Below are 22,223 nucleotides of genomic sequence, written 5' to 3'. Positions count from 1 at the left end.
CTTAGTACAGTGCTCTGCACACAGTAAGCGCTCAATAAATACGATTGATTGATTGATTGATTTATACATACATATATACATGCATGCATATATATATGTATATATACATATATATACACATACATATTTACATATATACAGGCAGCACACATGGGCCAACCTGTGCTTCCCAAGTGCTTAGTACAGTGCTCTGCACACAGTAAGTGCTCAATAAATACGATTGAATGAATGAATGAATGAATGAATGAATGAATGGGCCATCTGTCGCCACGTCCTGAAGGAAGACAAAGGCCGACTGCTGCTACCCAGAAACGTCTGGAAGCTCCAAGAGGATCTTGGGACATGGAGACAATGCCAAGCACAGCCCCAGGCACAGCTGACAACACCCATAAAAGTGCAGCCAGGGCGATCTTCAAGATCCCGTCTAGACTGTGAGCCCGTTGTTGGGTGGGGACCGTCCCTATATGTTGCCGACTTGTACTTCCCAAGCGCTTAGTACAGTACTCTGCACACAGTAAGCCCTCAATAAACTTGCACTTCCCAAGCGCTTAGTACAGTGCTCTGCACACAGTAAGCGCTCAATAAATATGATTGAATGAATGAATGAATAAATATAGAGAAGCGGCGTGGCTCAGTGGAAAGAGCACGGGCTTTGGAGTCAGAGGTCATGGGTTCGAATCCCTGCTCTGCCACTTGTCTGCTGTGTGACCTTGGGCAAGTCACTTAACTTCTCTGAGCCTCAGTTCCCTCATCTGTCAAATGAGGATTAAGACTGGGAGCCCCACGAGGAACAACCTGATCACCTTGTATCCCCCCCAGCGCTTAGAACAGTGCTTTGCACATAGTAAGCGCTTAGCAAATGCCATCATCATCATCATCAAATATGATTGAATGAATGAATTCATTCAATCATATTTATTGAGCGCTTACTGTGTGCACAGCACTGTGCTAATCAATCAATCAATCAATCAATCGTATTTATTGAGCGCTTACTATGTGCAGAGCACTGTACTAAGCGCTTGGGAAGTACAAATTGGCATCACATAGAGACAGTCCCTACCCAACAGTGGGCTCACAGTCTCATAGGGGGAGACAGAGAACAGAACCAAACATACCAACAAAATAAAATAAGTAGGATAGAAATGTACAAGTAAAATAAATAAATAAATAAATAAATAGAGTAATAAATATGTACAACCATATATACATATATACAGGTGCTGTGGGGAAGGGAAGGAGGTAAGACGGGGGGATGGAGAGGGGGACGAGGGGAGAGGAAAGAAGGGGCTCAGTCTGGGAAGGCCTCCTGGAGGAGGTGAGCTCTCAGCAGGGCCTTGAAGGGAGTAAGAGAGCTAGCTTGGCGGATGGACAGAGGGAGGGCATTCCAGGCCCGGGGGATGACGTGGGCCGGGGGTCGATGGCGGGACAGGCGAGAGCGAGGTACAGTGAGGAGATTAGTGGTGGAGGAGCGGAGGGTGCGGGCTGGGCAGTAGAAGGAGAGAAGGGAGGTGAGGTAGGAGGGGGCGAGGTGATGGAGAGCCTTGAAGCCCAGGGTGAGGAGTTTCTGCTTGATGCGCAGATTGATCGGTAGCCATTGGAGGTTTTTGAGGAGGGGAGTAATATGTCCAGAGCGTTTCTGGACAAAGATAATCCGGGCAGCAGCATGAAGTATGGATTGAAGTGGAGAGAGACACGAGGAGGGGAGATCAGAGAGAAGGCTAGTGCAGTAGTCCAGACGGGATAGGATGAGAGCTTGAATGAGCAGGGTAGCAGTTTGGATGGAGAGGAAAGGGCGGATCTTGGCAATGTTGCGGAGCTGAGACCGGCAGGTTTTGGTGACGGCTTGGATGTGAGGGGTGAATGAGAGAGCGGAGTCGAGGATGACACCGAGGTTGCGGGCTTGTGAGACGGGAAGGATGGTAGTGCCGTCAACAGAGATGGGAAAGTTAGGGAGAGGACAAGGTTTGGGAGGGAAGACAAGGAGCTAAGTGCTAAGTGCTTGGGAAGTACAAGTTGGCAACATATAGAGACGGTCCCTACCCAACAGTGGGCTCACCGTCTAGAAATGAATGAATGAATGAATCAATCAATCAATCATATTTATTGAGCACTTACTGTCTGCAGAGCACTGTACTAAGCGCTTGGGAAGTACAAGCTGGCAACATATAGAGACAGTCCCTACCCAACAGTGGGCTCACAGTCTGGAAGGGGGAGACAGAGAACAAAACCAAACATACTAACAAAATAAAATAAATAGAATAGATAGGTACAAGTAAGATAAATAAATAGAGTAATAAATATGTACAAACATATATACATATATACAGCTGCTGTGGGGAAGGGAAGGAGGTAAGATGGGGGGGATGGAGAGGGAGAATGAATGAATCTTGGTGTGACTCTGGGGTGATCAGAACTGGCCCCCGAGAGTCTTTGACCATTCAAGCCTCACCTACGCCTAGTCTCAACTCTCCAATGGGGGAATTGCCTTCACACCCACAGGGCAAGTAGTGCACCAGAGCAAGAGAGAATTTAGAAGTTGGGGGTCAGAAGGGGCTTATATCATGGGGAGTGGGGCACAACCCCACCGATCCTAAAGCTGGGGTGCAGGAGGCTTTTAATCCAGAGCCTTCTGGTCTGAGCTGGGAGAAGAAGATGATGGCAGCCACAGGTGCAGGACTTGGGGCTTTGCAAAACCAGAGGGAAGGAAGGAACCTCCACTGGGGAAGACTCTGGCTGGGGCAGGACAGAACAGCAGCCTGAACTGGGGGCAAGTGGGCTCTGGCTGGGGACTCTCAACTTCAACGCTCTGGGCATGTCACTCCCCTCCTCAAAAATATCTGGTCCTGTCCACCTTCAAATAAAGCAAAAACTCCTCACTATTGGGTTCAAAGCTCTCCATCACCCACCTCACCTCCCTTCTCTCCTTCTGCAGCCCAGCCCGCACACTCCGCTCCTCTGCCGCCGCTAACCTCCTCACTGGGCCTCATTTTCGTCTGTCCCATCGTCAACCCCTGGCCCACGTCTTACCTCTGGTCTGGAATGTCCTCCCTCCTCACATCCGCCAAACTAGCACACTTCCCCTCTTCAAAGCCCTTCTGAAAGCTCACCTCCTCCAGGAGGCTTTCCCAGACTGAGTCTCCCTTTTCCTCTGCTTCTCTTCCCCTCCCCATCGCCCCGACTCCCTCCTTCTGCTCTACCCCCCAACCCTGCTTCACAGCACTCGTGTATATATGTACATATTATTCCATTTATTTTATTAATGATGTGTATATATCTATAATTCTATTTATATCGATGCTATTGATGCCTGTCTGCTTGTTTTGTTTTGTTGTCTGTCTCACCCCTTCTAGACTGTAAGCCTGTTGGGTAGGGATTGTCTCTGTTGCTGAATTGTACTTTCCAAGAGCTTAGTGCAGTGCTCGTCACATAGTAAGCACTCAATAAATACGACTGAATGAATGAATTGAATGAATGAATGAATCTCAGAATTGAAGTGACCTGCTTGGGGCCTCAGGGGCAGCATCATCTGTCTCCCCTCTACACCCCGTCTCCTTCTATCTTTTCCTTCTCCTTCTCCCTCCCTCTTTCCATTCATTCATCCAATTGCATTTATTGAGAGCTTACTGTGTTCAGAGCACTGTACTAAGCGCTTGGGAAGTACAATTTGGCAACATATAGAGACGGTCCCTACCCAACAATGGGCTCACAGTCTAGAAGGGGGAGACAGACAACAAAACAAAACATGTGGACAGGTGTCAAATGCTCTTCCACTCAGCAAGTCCACTCATTCTTCCATAAAGGTGTCTTCTGTTTGTTTCACCCCTGGGGATGATGGCAGGGGGAGGTGGACAAAACCGTCCCCTCCTGTAGACCCTGCACTCATCCAGGCACAGACACGCACCTAGAGGAAGCAGACACACAATTGGAAAGTGTTCACCCAGGCAAACACACTTACACACAACCAGGAAGCGTTCCTCCAGGCAAAAAACTAGGAACCGTTCACCCAGGCAAACACGCAACACACCTACAGCCTCACACACCCAAAACAAACAACGTTCGCAGCTAGGAAGTGTGTGTGCACAAACACACACAAACACACACAACCAAGGAAGGTAGGCACACACCGTGAGGGAAGAGAGATGAACAAAGACACACACACATATTGAATCAGAGAAGGGGGAGACACACACCTATACACATCGACAAGGAAGGAGAACGCACACAGATTCTGCCATGGAAGGATGATATATTCACCCCCCACACTCATACACAACCAGGGAGAAGTGGATTTGTGCAGGTGCACACACAACTAGGGGAGTCACACTTGCTCTCCTGCAAATTCATTCTCTAAGTGAAACTGGTTGTCTCAGATGTCCTAGCTATTTCAAACAAAAGACTCCCCATTATCTGGCCTAGAAGCCAGATTGACAGAGAAGAGAGAATATTAGCTCCTCATTCTGTAGGGTCCCTCCAAACTATCTGGAGCTGAAATTTCTAATACCGGAATACATTTTGTGATTTTAGAAATAAGAACGGGGTCATTTGAGCATTCCAATCAAGACCCATTGTTCTCAACTCCATAGAAAATTCAGTCGGGAGATGATGCATCTGTTCTAACCCATCACTCAAAACTAGTTCCCGTCTCCTCAATCATCGGCAATGGGAAATATGAGCCCGTACAGGTAGTGGAAAAATAATTTAAAGGGGGCAACTGGTCCTCAGAACAGTGCAGTGCACAAAGTGGTGGGAAGCAGTGTGGCCTAATGGAAATCAGAGGTCGTGGGTTCTAATCCCGGCTCCGCCGCTTCTCTGCTGTGTGACCTTGGGCAAGTCACTTCACTTCTCTGTGCTTAATTACCTCATCTGTAAAATGGGGAACAAGATTGTGAGCCCCATGAGGGACATGAACTGTGTCCAACTTGATTACCTTGTATCTACCCCAAAGCTCAAAATGGGGCTTGGCACATAGTAAGTGCTTAACAAACACCACAGTTATTATTATTGTCAGCAAGTCACTTCACTTTTCTAGGCCTCAGTTCCCCCATTTGTAAAATGGGGGTTTATACCTGTTTCCCCCTCCTACTTAGATGGTGAACCCCAAGTAATAATAAAAATAATAATAAAAATAACTGTGGTATTTGTTAAGTGCTTACTGTGTGCTAGACACTGTACTAAGCACTGGGGTGGACACAAGCTAATAGGGTTGGACACAGTCCCTGTTCTACATGGAGCTCATAGTCTTAATCCTCATTTTACAGATGAGATAACTGAGGCACAGGGAAGTGAAGTGACTTGTCCAAGGTCACACAGCAGACAAGTGAGAAACACTTATGAGAAGCAGCGTGGCTCCGTGGAAAGAGCACGGGCTTGGGAGTCAGAGGTCATGGGTTCTAATCCCAGCTCTGCTACTTGTCAGCTGGGTGACTTTGAGCAAGTCACTTCACTTCTCCGTGCCTCAGTTCCCTCATCTGTAAAATGGGGATTAAGACTGTGAGCCCCAAGTGGGACAACCTGATTACCTTGAATCTCCCCTAGCGCTTAGAATGGTGCTTGAAACATGCCATCATTATTAAGTGGCAGAGCCGGGATTAGACAGGGACAGTGTCTGGCCTAATATCTTCCCCAGTGTTTAGTAAAGCTTAGTACAGCACTGGGCACGTAGTAAGCACTAAACTGGGCCTCCATCTCAACTATCTCTCCAACCACCCCTTTCCCGTGTCCTACCTCTGGCCTGGAATTCCTTTCCCCTCCATATATGCCAGTCCACCACTCTCCCTACCTTCAATGCCTTATTCAGGTCTCACCTCCTCCAAGAAGTCTTCCCTGAATAAGCCCTCTTACTGCAACTCCCTCTCTCTTCTGCTTTGTCTCTACACTTCGATCTGCACCCTTTAAGCACTTGATATTCACACTCCACCCTCAGCCCCACAGCACTTACGCATACATCTATAATTTCATTCAATCGTATTTATTGAGCGCTTACTGTGTGCAGAGCACTGTACTAAGCCCATCTCTATATATTGCCGACTTGTACTTCCCAAGCGCTTAGTACAGTGCTCTGCACACAGTAAGCGTTCAATAAATACGACTGAGTGAATGAATGAATGGTAATAATGATGGTATTTGTTAAGTGCTTACTATGTGCAAAGCACTGTTCTAAGCGCTGGGGAGGTTACAAGGTGATCAGGTTGTCCCACGTGGGGCTCACAGTCTCTATCCCCATTTTACAGATGAGGGAACTGAGGCACGGAGAAGTCAAGTGACTTGTCCAAAGTCACACAGCTAATTGGCAGAGCCAGGATTTGAACCCCTGACCTCTGACTTCAAAGCCCATGCTCCTTCCACTGAACCACACTGCTGTGAGCCCCATGAGGGAAAGGGATCATGTCCAACTGATTAAAGCAGCACCTGGGATATAGTAAACACTTAACACAGGCCATTGAGCAATACGGAGCATGAAGGACCGCAATAAGTACGTGTGCGAGTATGACGGCAGTAAAACACACGCGTCCTGTCTTCAAGGAGCTGACAATCTATTCAGCCCACCCCTCAGCCTGCCCTTCTCCCTTCCCATATCCTTTTTCTCACTGAAATGATTTTCCACCCCGTCTGACTTTCTATGCTCTTTTCTCCATAGCCATTTGGAAGTGGGGACCCAAGAGTTGAAGCTGGGGCCTTGATAGAGTCTGGGCACAGGGAAGCCAAACACCCAATCTGTATTCCCAGCACAATTTTTGACTTGGTGGAAGACCAGGGGAAGGATTGTTTTTTTGGATCACTTGCTCAGTGAGTGGTGAACTGAAAACAGAAAGAGATGACATAAATATCTGTGTACTTCATTCTCTTCCCCTTCCTCCTCCTCTTTTGGTTTTCCTTCTGCTCCTTATCTTCCTCCAGGTTCTTCTTTCCCTTCTTTTCTTTTTCCTCCTCCTCCTCCTCCTTATCCTCCTCCTCATTTTCTTCCTTCTCCTCCTCCATCTCCTCCTTCTCCTCCTTTCACCTCTTCCATCTCTTGCTCCTACCTCTTTCATCTCCTCCTTCAACCTCTTCCTCCTTCTCTTTCTTCTCCTCCTCCACCTCCTCCTTCTCTTTCTTCTCCTTTCTCATCTCTTTCTTCTCCTCTTCCATATCCTCCTTGGTCACCTCTTTACTTCCACCACCTACTTCCTACCATTCCCCTTCTCCTTCTCACACTGGGGCAAGAAGAGCCGTCACCAGAAGCGGCCTGGTCACTGGTGATCTTTCCATTTGGGGCAACCAGAATGAGGCAACCCTGCAGCTTCCTGGCTAATTATTCCCTCACGATTTTCTCCTCCCACTTGCAGACACTGCTGCAGAAACACTCATTAGCAACTAGATGAATGCTCTGAGTTGAAGGGGAATGAGGCTTCAAAGTAAGACAGAGTGGACCTTCAATAGTAAGAGATAGTTCATTTTCCCTTCACCCAGGGACTAACTTGAAGACTATTTTAAAAACGAAGGAGGTTTGTTGGTCTGTCCATTCTGCCTTTTTCTTCTGTTACGATCAGCATTTTCGCAATGTAGACTTTTTCCCACCAGGACTGTTTATATTTTTCATGGTGCCCTTCTCCCCTTCCCCAGAAACGCCCTCAGACATTTTCAGCAGGAAGTTCTGTCTGGTTTCATTGTGTGCTTTGACAGGCACTTCCTCTTTAGTACAAGGTGGATTCCCAGAACAGGCTAGACATAGTCTATGGCACGTATAAGGAAAAAAAGCCTTGCTACACGTGATGCTGTCAACCACCAAAGAAATTGCTACGGTGATTATTTTTCAAGTACCTAAGAGGACTTAGGCGGTGGGACCTGTGTTTAGTAAAATTGAAGTGATGATCGAATATCGACACGAAAGTTTTGTATGCAAAGAAGCAGTAGGGTAAGACTCTGCTAATTCAGACTAAGATGGGGGTCAGATTTGAAATATAATAACAATAGCTGTAGAATTTAAGTGTTTGGTAGTTGAAAACCAATGGGAAAGCACAGAATAATCAGAATGGACACTGTCCCTATCATATTAGGGGCTTGCAGAAAGAGGGAGGGAGAACAGGTTTTGAATCCCCAGTTTACAGATGAGGAAACTATGGCACAGAGAAGTGAAGCCACTTGCCCGAGGTCACACAGCAGGTACAAGGCAGAGCTGGGATTAAAACCCAGGTCCTCTGACTCTCCAATCTATGCTCTTTCTTCCGGGCTGTTCTGCTTCTGGACTGTAGAAGCATCTTTTTCCAGGTGGCTTTGCTATGGTACTTCTGAGTGTATCTTTGTATTTGTGCATTTGCAGCGTGGCTCAGTGGAAAGAGCACGGGCTTGGGAGTCAGAAGTCATGGGTTCTAAGCCCGGCTCCACCACTTGTCAGCTGTGTGACTTTGGACAAGTTACATAACTTCTCTGGACCTCAGTTGCCTCATCTGTAAAATGGGGATTAAGACTGTGAGCCCCACGTGGGACATCCTGATTACCCTGTATCTCCCCTAGTGCTTAGAACAGTTCTTGGCACATAGCAATCACTTAACAAATACCATTATTATTATTATTATTATTATTATTATTATTATTATTATTATTATTATTGTTGTGTTGTTTCTGTTTTGCCATCACACTTGGATTTTCACCCTTAATCCATCCACCCTCAGCCCCACAGCACTTATGTGCATATCCATAATTTATTTTAAAATCCCCATCTCTCCTTTATCCATTTATTCAATCGTATTTATTGAGCGCTTACTGTGTGCAGAGCACTGTACTCAGCACTTAAGTCTTTAGTCTGTAAGATCCCTGTGGGCAGGGAACGTTCTACCAATTCTATTATATTGTACTCTCTCACAAGTGCTTAGAACAGTGCTCTGAACCTAATAAATGCTCAGTCAATACGATTGATTGATTTTGGTCTGCCTGAGCAATTGTAGGTCCTGATCTTTTTGCCTTCCTTCGCTACTGTCTCACTGCTGTCTAGATATTTCTGCCAGGGGTTGTGATTAAATTTAGCGTGGGCCAAACAGCTCTTAATTTGGACTGGCACCTACCTTCCTTTGACAGCAAAAGAGAGGACAAAACGAGAAAGTAGGGGGTTCAAATGCCCATGAATTCCAGATTAGTGAGGATCAAAATAATGACATTTCCTTTTGGTGACTCTCCAAAACAGCCCTGAAAATAATTCTAAAATAGTTTCCAACCCTCAAAATGATCTTACCATCCACAGTCAACCAATGGTACTAACTGAGCACTTACTGTGTGCAGAGCACTGTATTAAGCGCTTGGGAGAGTAAAATACATTATAGTTGATAGACGCCACTACCCCAAAGGAAATACACAAAACCCAAGCAATGGAATCGTCATTCTTTAACCCCCTCTGCCAGCATCTAACATTAGTCTGGTCCTAGGCAAGAGATTTTTTGCTCTAGCCAACTACAAACTAACTTTTACAGGTTGAATAGTCATAAGTTGGAAGAGTAACCTGGCTTTCTGCTTTTCCTGTTCCACCTTACACCTTGTTGAAGAAATGAAAGGAAACCCTTTTCTTCCCAGTGAACCATAGGCATATGGAATTTCTTTCCACAGGAAGTTGTTAAACTGAAAATATTAGTAGCTTCAATTACCATCTCTAAGCAGATCACTCAAACAATCTTCTAGACTGTGAGTCCGTTGTTGGGTAGGGACCGTCTCTATATGTTGTCAACTTGTACTTCCCGAGCTCTTAGTACAGTGCTCTTCACACAGTAAGCGCACAATAAATACAATTGAATGATTGAATCAATCAATCATATTTATTGAGTGCTTACTGTGTGCTGAATCCCAAATCTATGCCCCCAATGCCAACCTCTCTCCTTCTCTGTCATGTCTCATTTCCTCCTCCCTCTGGGACATTTCTACCTGAATGTCCTGCCAACATCTGCAACTTATATCTCAAACTGAATTCCTCATCTTCCCACCTAAGCCCTCTCCTTCCCCTAACTTTTCCATCAATTTGACCATTCTCCCCACTTCCCTAGCTCACAACCTTGGCATTCCCCTCAATTCACCTCTCTCCTTCAACCTGCATAGTAAATCAGTCAATGAGTCACCAAATCCGTTTGTTCTGCTTTCATAACATCGCTAGGATCCACCCCTTCCTCTCCATCCAAATGGCTACCACTCTGGTCCGTATGACACCTCAATTACTGCGTCAGCGAGAAGCTGCGTGGCCCAGCGGAAAGAGCACAGACCTGAGAGCCGGAGGAACGTGGTCCTAATTCTGGCTCTGCCATTTGCCTGCCATTTGGGCAAGTCACCAAACTTCTCTGAGCCTTGATTTCCTCATCTTTAAAATGTAAGCCCCTCGTGGGCCAGGAGCTGTGTCCAACCCGATGAACTTGCATCTGCCCTAGCACTTAGTACAGTGTTCAGCACATAGAAAGTGCTTAACACACGCCACAATTATTATTAGACTGACTCTCCCCTCCCAATATCTCTTTCACTCTGCTGCCTGGATCATTTTTCTAAAAAATCATTCTGTGCACGTCTCCCCACTCCTCAAATCTCTCCAGTAGTACAGTGTCTGGCATATAGCAAGCGCTTAACAAATACCATAATTATTATTAGTAGTAGTAGTACAAGCACTTAGTACAGTGCAAGTGCTTAGTACAGTGCTCTGCACACAGTAAGCGCTCAATAAATACGATTGAATGAACAGTAGTAGTATTGTCCATCCATCTTTAGAGAAGCAGGATGGGTTAGTGGGAAGAGCATGGCCTTGGGAGTCAGAGGTCATGGGTTCTAATTCTGGCTCTGCCACTTGTCAGCTGTGTGACTTTAGGCAAGTCACTTAGCTTCTCTGTGCCTCAGTTACCTCATCTGGAAAATGGGGATTAAGACTGTGAGCCCCACTGGGGACAACCTGAAAAACTTGAATCTCCCCCGACGCTTAAAATAATGCTTGGCACATAGTAAGTGCTTAACAAATACCATCATTATTATTATTATTATTTTTGCATCAAACAGGAATCCCATACCACAGGCTTTAAGCCACTCAATCATCTCTCTCCCTCCTACCTATTCTTGCTCCTGTCCTTCTACCATCCAGCCGGCACATTTTGTTGCTCTAACACCAACCTAAATATTCTACCTCAATCTCATCTCCCCTAACTCTCACCCTCCCTCCAGCCCGGAATTCCCTTCCCCTTCGAATCCTACTGCTCTTCTAAAATAATCTCTGCTCCAACAAGTCTTTCCTGACTAATCTCTCACTTCCCCAACTTATTCTCTCTCCCTTCCACATCACCTCTGCCCTTAAGTCTATATACCGTAAGCACTCTGATACCCAACTCTGACAACACAGGTGCACATAATAATAATAATAATAATAATAATAATAATAATAATAATGGTATTTGTTAAGCGCTTACTATGTGCAAAGCACTGTTCTAAGCGCTGGGGAGATACAAGGTGATCAGGTTGTCCCATGTGGGGCTCACAGTCTTAATCCCCATTTTACAGATGAGGGAACTGAGGCCCAGAGAAGTTAAGTGACTTGTCCAAAGTCACACAGCTGACAATTGGTGGAGCCGGGATTTGAACCCATGACCTCTGATTCCAAAGCCCTGGCTCTTTCCACAGAGCCACGCTGCTTCTCTAAAGCACATACTCTGTTGCTTTGCCTTATCCTGTAATTTATTTTAGTGTCTCCCCAAATGGATAGTAAGTTCCTTGAGGCCTGGGATATTATCTTCTTATGCCATTTTATTCTCTCAGGTGCTTAGTATAGTGGTCTGCACACAGTAAGTGATTGACTGATTGACCAAGAGGTTTAGATGAACCCAAGGATGCATGGCCAATGACAAGATTCCAGAAGGAAAGTCAGGGATGGAGAGGGACGTTTGGGGGTGCTGGATGGCAGTTATCACCTGTCAGAATCAGAGTCCTGAACTCTATTTATAATCTAAGGTAGGAGAAGATGACAGTCGGTCCAGCGCTTAGTATAGTGCTCTGCACACAGTAAAGTGCTCAATAAATACGATTAAATAAATGAATGGTATTGATCAGGAGAAGCAGCATGGTGTAGTGGTTATAGTGCAGGCTTGGGAATCAGGAGGACTTGGGTTCTAATCCTACCTCTGCCATTCGTCTGCTGTGTGATCTTGGGCAAGTCACTTCACTTTTCTGTGCTTCAGTTACCTCATCTGTCAAATAGGCATTTTGACTTTATGCGGGACAGGGACTGGATCCCACCTGATTACTGTGTATCTGCTCCAGCGCTTAGTACAGTGCCTGACACATAGTAAGCACTTAACAAATACCACTATTATTACTATTATTATCAGTAGTCCTTTAAGGTTTAGTGGTTGCTATATCAAGTTTAGAGATTACTTGAGAATGGGATGAGTCCTTGTACATATCTATTCTATTTATTTTGTTTTGTTAGTATGTTTGGTTTTGTTCTCGGTCTCCCCCTTTTAGACTGTGAGCCCACTGTTAGGTAGGGACTGTCTCCATATGTTGCCAACTTGTACTTCCCAAGTGCTTAGTACAGTGCTCTGCACACAGTAAGCACTCAATAATTACGATTGATTGATTGATTGATTTATCTCAGCGCTGTTGGAGACAGAACACTGAGCTGGATATAATAATAATAATGCTAAGAAGAAGAATAGTGGTATTTTTTAAACACTCATTATGTGTCAAGCACTATTCTAAATGCTGGGCTGGATACAAGGTCCCACGTTGGGCTCACAGCCTTGGTCCCCATTTTATAGATGAGGTAACTGAGGCACAGAGAAGCTAAGTGACTTGCCCAAAGTCACACAGCTGACAAGTGGCGGGGCCAGAATTAGAACCCATGACTTCTGACTCCCAAGCCCAAGCTCTTTCCACTAAGCCACCTGAACCTCCCGTTTCAGGCCCAGGAAGGGTGGGCTAGCTGCATTTAAACACTCAATCAGGTTCCCTTAGGTTGTCCATCCGATGGCCCTCAGTTACATTTCTTCAGAGATTTCTTTGGAATCTGCACTGTTTAATGCCACAGTGTATTTTCAGTGGGGAGAGAGTGGTCTGAGGAAGAGAGGAATACCCCCCGGTGATGCTTTTCCAAATAGAAGTGTTTGTCTTTGGAGATTTGCCCTAGACTGGAATACAGTTCATCAAGTTGGACGGATGTTTTGAGCCCGGGGATCTGATTAGATGGATTTTTCATCACATGTGAAATCAAAGGTTATATGGCTCCAATAAAAACCACTCCCTTATATTCTGAAAGCTGCTAGTTTCCCTGGCTCTTTTCTAATCCCTCAAGAGGATGTACCAAAAGTAGTTTCTGCATTTGTGTTTCCTTAATCTGAGTTCTTTCTCCTAATTTCTCCTTTATAATTAGAGGCATTCTTCATATCTGGGTTTTTATGGCTTCTGATGTGGGAAGGAGATAGGCTGAGGGAGGGGACAGTGTTTTCCCGGAGTTGATTAGTTTTCTTCTCTAGAAGCTGGTTCTTTTTGGTGAGGAAGGGGTCTCATTTTTAGTTTAACCTTCACAATTGCCAGCAGCTGGTGTAATAGTATACAGTCTAATGATAAATAATAATAATAATGGCATTTATTAAGCATTTACTATGTGCCAAGCACTGTTCTAAGTGCTGGGGAGGTTACAATCAATCAATCAATCAATCAATCGTATTTATTGAGCGCTTACTATGTGCAGAGCACTGTACTAAACTCTTGGGAAGTACAAATTGGCAACACATAGAGACAGTCCCTACCCAACAGTGGGATCACAGTCTAAAAGGGGGAGACAGAGAACAGAACCAAACATACCAACAAAATAAAATAAATAGGATAGAAATGTACAAGTAAAATAAATAAATAAATAAATAAATAGAGTAATAAATATGTACAACCATATATACATATATACAGGTGCTGTGGGGAAGGGAAGGAGGTAAGATGGGGGGATGGAGAGGGGGACGAGGGGGAGAGGAAGGAAGGGGCTCAGTCTGGGAAGGCCTCCTGGAGGAGGTGAGCTCTCAGCAGGGCCTTGAAGGGAGGAAGAGAGTGAGCTTGGCGGAGGGGTAGAGGGAGGGCATTCCAGGCCCGGGGGATGACGTGGGCCGGGGGTCGACGGTGGGACAGGCAAGAACGAGGTACAGTGAGGAGATTAGTGGTGGAGGAGCGGAGGGTGCGGGCTGGGCTGGAGAAGGAGAGAAGGGAGGTGAGGTAGGAGGGGGCGAGGGGATGGACAACCTTGAAGCCCAGGGTGAGGAGTTTCTGCCTGATGTGCAGATTGATTGGTAGCCACTGGAGATTTTTGAGGAGGGGAGTAATATGCCCAGAGCGTTTCTGGACAAAGATAATCCGGGCAGCAGCATGAAGTATGGATTGAAGTGGAGAGAGACACGAGGATGGGAGATCAGAGAGAAGGCTGGTGCAGTAGTCCAGACGGGATAGGATGAGAGCTTGAATGAGCAGGTTAGCAGTTTGGATGGAGAGGAAAGGGCGGATCTTGGCAATGTTGCGGAGCTGAGACTGGCAGGTTTTGGTGACGGCTTGGATGTGAGGGGTAAATGAGAGATCGGAGTTGAGGATGACACCAAGTTTGCGGGCTTGTGAGACGGGAAGGATGGTAGTGCTGTCAACAGAGATGGGAAAGTCAGGGAGAGGACAAGGTTTGGGAGGGAAGACAAGGAGCTCAGTCTTCGACATGTTGAGCTTTAGGTGGCGGGCGGACATCCAGATGGAGATGTCCTGAAGGCAGGAGGAGATGCGAGCCTGGAGGGAGGGGGAGAGAGCAGGGGCAGAGATGGAGATCTGGGTGTCATCAGCGTAGAGATGATAGTTGAAGCCGTGGGAGCGAATGAGGTCACCAAGGGAGTGGGTGTAGATTGTGAACAGAAGGGGACCAAGCACTGAACCTTGGGGAACCCCCACAGTAAGAGGATGGGAGGGGGAGGAGGAGCCTGCGAAAGAGACTGAGAAAGAACGACCGGAGAGATAAGAGGTGATCAGGTTGCCCCGGGGGGGGGGGGGCTCACAGTCTTAATCCTCATTTTACAGATGAGGTAACTGAGGCCCAGAGAGGTGAAGTGACTTGCCCAAAGTCACACAGCTGACAATTGGTGGAGCCGGGATTTGAACCCGTGACCTCCGTCTCCAAAGCCTGTGCTCTTTTCACTGAGCCACGCTGCTTCCATACAGATCGGGCAGTTTGGAGCTCACGGTTCTCATTCATTTCTCCTTTTGATCTTACTGTGGAGCTGGACTGGGATCCACAAACGACCCTCACGACTTTATTAAGCCGGCTAAAAAGGAGGTGGCAGAAATCCCTAGAAGCACAATTCCAGAGAGTCTGCGATCCTCTGGCCATCTGCTGCTGGGAAGGCCCAAGGGGTCAGTGAGAGCCCAGACTTGTCTCTCATGGCTTCGCCTTCATCTGTGCGCTCCCCGGGCACTTGTTGGGCTGCTAAAGTGGGCTGCCTCTCTAAGCCCAAGCCATTGGATGCTGAATGGGAGTCACGACTGACTGACTGCCTTTTTAGAGAAGCAGCGTGGCTCAGTGGAAAGAGCCCGGGCTTTGGAGTCAGAGGTCATGGGTTCAAATCCTGGCTCCGCCAACTGTCAGCTGTGTGACTTTGGGCTAGTCACTTCAATTCTCCGGGCCTCAGTTATCTGTAAAAAATGGGGGTGAAGACTGTGAGCCCCCCCGTGGGACAACCTGATCACCTTGTAACCTCCCCAGCGCTTAGAATGGTGCTTTGCAAATAGTAAGCACTTAATAAATGCCATTATTATTATTATTATTTTTCTAAGCCTGTGATGCCAATGTAGGGTTAGGTGGAAAGGGACCAGGCCTCAGGGAGGACTGGACAACAAAGCCAAGTGGGAGCAAGGAGGGCATTGGGAGAAGCATTGTGGTCCAGTGGAAAAGCGTGGGCTTGGAGCTCAAAGGACCTGAATTCTAATATTCCTCTGTCACTTGTCTGCTGTGTGACCTTGGGTAAGTCACTTCTCTGTGCCTCAGTTTCCCCAACTATAAAATGGGGATTAAGATTGTGAGCCCCATGTGGGACAAGGACTGGTTCAACCTGATTATCTTGTATCTACCCCAGTGCTCCCCGTCTCAGGGTCACACTTGGAGAGTTTTCAGTACGCTACCAATCTTGGCTAAGGGAGGGAGAGTCAAGCAGAGGCCTACCCATTTCATTCCTAGCTTGGAGAGCAGCTAGCAAGTGGAAGACAATCTGCTACAAGTCAAAGCTCACCCATGCTGGGCAGCAGCGGCACTGGAGAGAGTCGAGGAAGGAGACTCAAGTTTACTGCGCGAAAGGCAGCAATGGTAAATCACTTCCATATTTTTACTAAGAAAACTATATGGATACACTACCAGAATGATTTCAGATGAAGAGCTGGGTATTCTGGGAGAGATGTGTCCGTGCTGTCGCCATGGGTTGGAAACAACTCGATGATATAAGACAAGCAGCGTGGCTCAGTGGAAAGAGCCCCGGCTTTGGAGTCAGAGGGCATGGGTTCAAATCCCAGCTCCCCCACATGTCTGCTGTGTGACCTTGGACAAGTCACTTAACTTCTCTGTGCCTCGGTCACCTCATCTGTAAAATGGGGATTAAGACTGCGAGCTCCCCATGGGACAACCTGGTCACCTTGTAACCTCCCCAGCCCTCAGAAGAGTTCTCAGCACATAGTAAGTGCTTAATAAATGCCATTATTATTATAAGACCTCAGTGCTAGGGTTAGGGTTAGTGCATAATACAGTGGCTGGCACAAAGTGCTTGACTAATAACATTATTATTATTATAGCCAGTGACCTCCAGGGGCTCACATTGGAATAAACAGTTGAGATAACAATAATAAAGGCATTTGTTAAGCACTCACCATGTGCTGAGAACTCTTCTGAGGGCTGGGGTGGATACAAGGTAATCAGGTTGTCCCACGTGGGGCTCGCAGTCTTAATCCCCATTTTACAGATGGGGGAACTGAGGCACAAAGAAGTTAAGTGACTTGCCCAAAGTCACACAGCTGGTCTGTGGCAGAGCCTGGATTAGAACCCACGACCTCTGACTCCCAAGCCGGGGCTCTTTCCACTATGCCATGCTGCTTCTCTAAGAAATGGAGATGGAAACAGTACAGTGAAGGACAATCAGTGGAATTTCCTGAACACTTATTGGAAGCAGAGCACTGTACTGAGAGCCGGGGAGAGAAGAATACAGTTGATAGACCACGTTCCCTATGCGCAAGAAATTTGGCTCAGTGGAAAGAGCACGGGCTTTGGAGTCAGAGGTCATGGGTTCAAATCCCGGCTCTGCCAATTGTCAGCTGTGGGACTTTGGGCAAGCCACTTAACTTCTCTGTACCTCAGTTACCTCATCTGTAAAATGGGGATTAAGACTGTGAGCCCCCAGTGAGACAACCTGATCACCTTGTAACCTTCCCAGCGCTTAGAACAGTGCTTTGCACATAGTAAGCGCTTAACAAATGTCATTATTATTGTTATTATTATCATTATTATTATTATTTTTATTATTGGGACTGATGATTGGGGAGACTGAGAAGCTTCCCTGGAAACAGTACGGTGAAGGACAATCAATCAGTGGAATTTCCTGAACATTTACTGGAAGCAGAGCACTGTACTGAGAGCCAGGGAGAGAAGAATACAGTTGATAGACCACATTCCCTATGCGAAAGGAATTTACAGTCTAGTGGGACTGATGATTGGGGAGACTGAGAAGCTTCCCTAGAAACAGTACAGTGACGGACAATCAATCAGTGGAATTTCCTGAACATTTACTGGAAGCAGAACACTGTACTGAGAGCTGGGGAGAGAAGAATACAGTTGATAGACCACGTTCCCTAAGCACAAGGAATTTACAGTCTAGTGGGACTGATGATTGGGGAGACTGAGAAACTTCCCTACAGGGATGTTGGGACTCTTCAGTGTGAAATCTATCAATCAATAGTACTGATCAATCTCTTATAGTGTGCAGAGCTCTGTATTAGGTGTTTGAGAATGTCCAATATGATAGTTAGTAAACACAAAACCCACCCTCAAGGACCTTTCCGTCTAGAGAGAAAAACTAAGCCAGCTTAAGCCCCCCTTTTCCTCAGCTCCCCTCCCCTACACATCAGTCTGACTCTCTCCCTTTTCTCTACCCCCTCTCCGCCACACAGCACTTGTGTATATATGTACATATCTATAATTCTATTCATTTATATTAATGTCTGTTTACTTCTTTTGATGTGTACATATAGATAATTCTATTTATTTATATTGATGCTTGTTGACTTGTTTTGCTGTCTGTCTCCCCCCTTCTAGACTGTAAGCCTGGTGTGGTTACAGGTTATATGGTTATATGTTTTATATATATATATATATATATATATATATATATATAATATATATATGTATATATATGTCATATAGGTTATATGGTGTGGTAATAAAGGTTGTCTCTATCGCTAAATTGTACTTTCCAAACACCTTGTATAGTGCTCTGCACACAACGCTCAATAAATATGACAATGAATGAATGGAGAGGGTGACAGACATTAAAAAGAAATACAACTAAGGAGAAGCAGTAGAATGTAAGGCTATGGAGATGAGGGAACTGAGGCACAAAGAAGTTAAGCGACTTACCCAAGGTCACACAATGGGTATATGGTGGGAATTAGAACCCAGGTCCTCTGACTCCCATGTACATAATAATGATAAAGGCATTTATTAAATGCTTACTATGTGCAAAGCACTGTTCTAAGCGCTGGGGAGGTTACAAGGTGATCAGGTTGTCCCACGGGGGCTCACAGTCTTCATCCCCATTTTACAGATGAGGGAACTGAGGCCCAGAGAAGTGAAGTGATTTGCCCAAAGGCCACAGCTGACAAGTGGCAGAGGTGGGATTTGAACCCATGACCTCCGACTCCAAAGCCCAGGCTCTTTCCACTGGCCCATGCTTTTTATACTATGCCACACTGATTCCATAAAACCATTTTGAATATGGTCTTGGTTGTACGGATGGCAAAGAGTGATGTCTGTCCACTTTGTTTTGTTGTCCATCTCCCCCCTTCGAGACTGTGAGCCCGTTGTTGGGTAGGGATTGTCTGTATCTATTGCTGAATTGTACTTTCTAAGTGCTTAGTACAGTGCTCTGCACACAGTAAGTGCTCAATAAATACGATTGAATGAATGAAAAGTGACATGGCGTGGTCTAAGTAATAAGTGCTTAAGGAGTACAGATCTGAGTGAAGAGATGACACAAAGGAAAGGGCTAGAAGGGGAAATGAGGGCTCAGTTAGGGAAGGCCTCTAAGTCAAGGTATGATTTTGGGTTGGCTTTGAAAGTGAAGAGAATGGTGGTCAGTGGAAGGGGATGGGAGAGTATTCCAGGCCAGAGGCAGGATGTGGACGAGAGGTTGGCAGCGAGACAGATGAGACTGAGGTACAGTGAGTAGGTTGGCATTAAAGAAGTGAATGGAAACATTGGATTGTAGTAGGAGAGCAGCAAAACTCCTCACTCTCAGCTTCAAGGCCGTCCATCCCCTTGCCCCCTCCTACCTCCCCTCCCTTCTCTCAATCTCCAGCCCAGCCCGCACCCTCAGCTCCTCTGCCGCCGCTAACCTCCTCACTGGGCCTCGTTCTCGCCCGTCCCGCCGTCGATCCCCGGCCCACGTCCTCCCCATGGCCTGGAATGCCCTCCCTCCGCACATCTGCCAAGCTAGCTCTCCTCCTCCCTTCAAATCCCTACTGAGAGCTCTCCTCCTCCAGGAGGCCTTCCCAGACTGAGCCCCGTTTTCCTCTCCCCCTCCCCATTCCCCGCCCTACCTCCTTTCCCTCCCCACAGCACCTGTATATGTTTGTACAGATTTATTACTCTATTTATTTTATTTGTACCTATCTACTATTCTATTTATTTTGTTAATTATGTGCATCTAGCTTTATTTCTATTTATTCTGACGACTTGACACCTGTCCACATGTTTTGTTTTGTTGTCTGTCTCCCCCTTCTATTCTGTGAGCCCGTTGTTGGGTAGAGACTGTCTCTGTATGTTGCCTACTTGTACTTCCCAAGCTCTTAGTACAGTGCTCTGCACACAGTAAGCTCTCAATAAATATGATTGAATGGATGAATGAATGAATGAGGGGACATGATAGAATACTGAGGGGAAAACATGGAATTACTGTTTACCCATCAATCAACGGTATATAGTGAGTGCTTATTGTGTGTAGAACATTAATTCATTCATTCAATCATATTTATTGAACACTTACTGTGTGCAGAGCACTGTACTAAGTGCTTGGAAAGGACAGTTTAGTACTGTACTAGGCATGTGAGAGAGTACATTACAATAGAGTTGGTAGCCCCTCTAGACTGTAAGCCCACTGTGGGCAGGGATTGCATCTTTATTGCTGTAATTGTAATAATAATAATAACAATGATGGCATTTATTAAGCACTTATGTGCAAAGCACTGTTCTAAGCGCTGGGGGGATACAAGGTGATCAGGCTGTCCCACAGGGGGCTCACAGTCAATCCCCATTTTACAGATGAGGGAACTGAGGCACAGAGAAGCTAAGTGAGTTTCCCAAAGTCACATAGCTGACAGTTGGCAGAGCCAGCATTTGAACCCATGACCACTGACTCCAAAGCCCGGACTCTTTTCCACTGAGCTACGCTGCTTCTCAATAGCCACGCTGCTTCTCAATTGTACTTTCCACTGTACTTTCCAAGCACTTAGCAAGAGCTCAATAAATTCATTTATTCATTCAATCGTATTTATTGAGCACTTACTGTGTGCAGAGCACTGGACTAAGAGCTTGAGTAAATAAATAAGACTGAATGAATGAATGAATCCCTGCCCTATGAAGAGTAAAGTTTAGAGTGGGAGACAGACATTAATAGAAATCAATTACAGATATAATAATGGTGGTATATGTTAAGCACTTACTATGTTCCAGGCATTCATTCATTCATTCATTCAATCGTATTTGAGAGGATTGAATGAGAAGCAGCATGGCTCAGTGGAAAGATCCCGGGCTTTGGAGTCAGGGGTCATGGGTTCAAATCCCGACTCCACCACTTGTCAGCTGTGTGACCTTGGGCATGCCACTCAACTTCTCTGGGCCTCAGTTACCTCATCTGTAAAATGGGGATTAAGACTGTCAGACCCATGTGGGACAACCTGATTACCATGTATCCCCCCAGCACTTAGAACAGTGCTTGGCACATAGTAAGTGCTTAATAAATGCCATTATTATTATTGAGTGCTTACTGTGTGCAGAGCACTGTCCTAAGCGCTTGGGAAGTACAAATTAGCAACATATAGAGATGGTCCCTACCCTAAATGCTGGGGTGGATACATGCAAATCGGGCTGGAGACAGTCCCTGTCCCATGTGGGGTTCACAGTCTCAACCCCCATTTTACAGATGAGGTAACTGAGCCACAGAGAATAATAATAATAATAATAATAATAATGACATTTATTAAGTGCTTACTATGTGCAAAGCACTGTACTAAGCGCTGGGGAGATTACAAGGAGATCAGGTTGCCCCATGGGGGGCTCCGGTCTTAATCCCATTTTACAGATGAGGGAACAGAGGCCCAGAGAAGTGAAGTGACTTGGCCGAAGTCACACAGCTGACAATTGGCAGAGCTGGGATTTGAACCCATGACCCCTGACTCCAAAGCCCGGGCTCTTTCCACTGAGCCATGCTGCTTCTCTACAGTTTACATTTTACAGATGAGGTAACTGAGCCACAGAGAATAATAATAATAATGGCATTTATTATTATGTGCAAAGCACTGTGCTAAGTGCTGGGGAGATTACAAGGCAATCAGGTTGTCCCACAGGGGGCTCACAGTCTTAATCCCCATTTTCCAGATGAGGGAACTGAGGCCCAGAGAAGTTAAGTGACTTGCCCAAGGTCACACAGCAGATAAGTGGTGGAGCCGGGATTAGAAGGCCCATGCTCTATCCCCTAGGCCATGCTGCAGGACTCCAGATTAAGGCAGGAATGGAATCTTTTTGGCATCACCCTGCTGATGTCTTTGACCTTCCTAACCTCCATTTCAACCTTCACCCCTTCCTCTCTTCAGCACATGTGTTTTGCCTTCCCAACAGCGTCCTCACTTAGGGAAGCTGCATGGCTTAGTGGACAGAGCACAGGCTCGGGAATCAGAGGACCTGGGTTCTAATCCTGCCTCTGACACTTGACGGCTTTGTGACCCTAGGCAAGTCAGTTCGCTTC

General features: G+C 46.1%; 1 protein-coding gene and 1 non-coding gene across 2 annotated transcripts in view; one reads left to right on the top strand and one right to left on the bottom strand.

The window, feature by feature from the left end:
- Positions 1–22,223, bottom strand: part of SH3RF3 (SH3 domain containing ring finger 3) — a 397,785-nt gene that overhangs the window by 223,556 nt on the left and 152,006 nt on the right. Inside the window, exons 6-7 of the mRNA XM_038742700.1 lie at positions 15,085–15,115; positions 8,835–8,837 (exon numbers count right to left, since the gene is read on the bottom strand). Coding sequence (XP_038598628.1) covers positions 8,835–8,837; positions 15,085–15,115 — 34 coding nt within the window. The remainder of the gene's footprint in view (positions 1–8,834; positions 8,838–15,084; positions 15,116–22,223) is intronic.
- Positions 16,085–16,222, top strand: LOC119924478. Its single transcript, XR_005449190.1, has one exon. It is a non-coding gene; the product is annotated as a small nucleolar RNA SNORA7 (small nucleolar RNA).

Source organism: Tachyglossus aculeatus, chromosome 2 (genome assembly GCF_015852505.1).
Source record: "Tachyglossus aculeatus isolate mTacAcu1 chromosome 2, mTacAcu1.pri, whole genome shotgun sequence".
Taxonomy (NCBI): Eukaryota; Metazoa; Chordata; class Mammalia; order Monotremata; family Tachyglossidae; genus Tachyglossus; species Tachyglossus aculeatus.
Note: the sequence above shows the minus strand (reverse complement) of the source record. Positions and strands in the feature narration are given on the sequence as shown.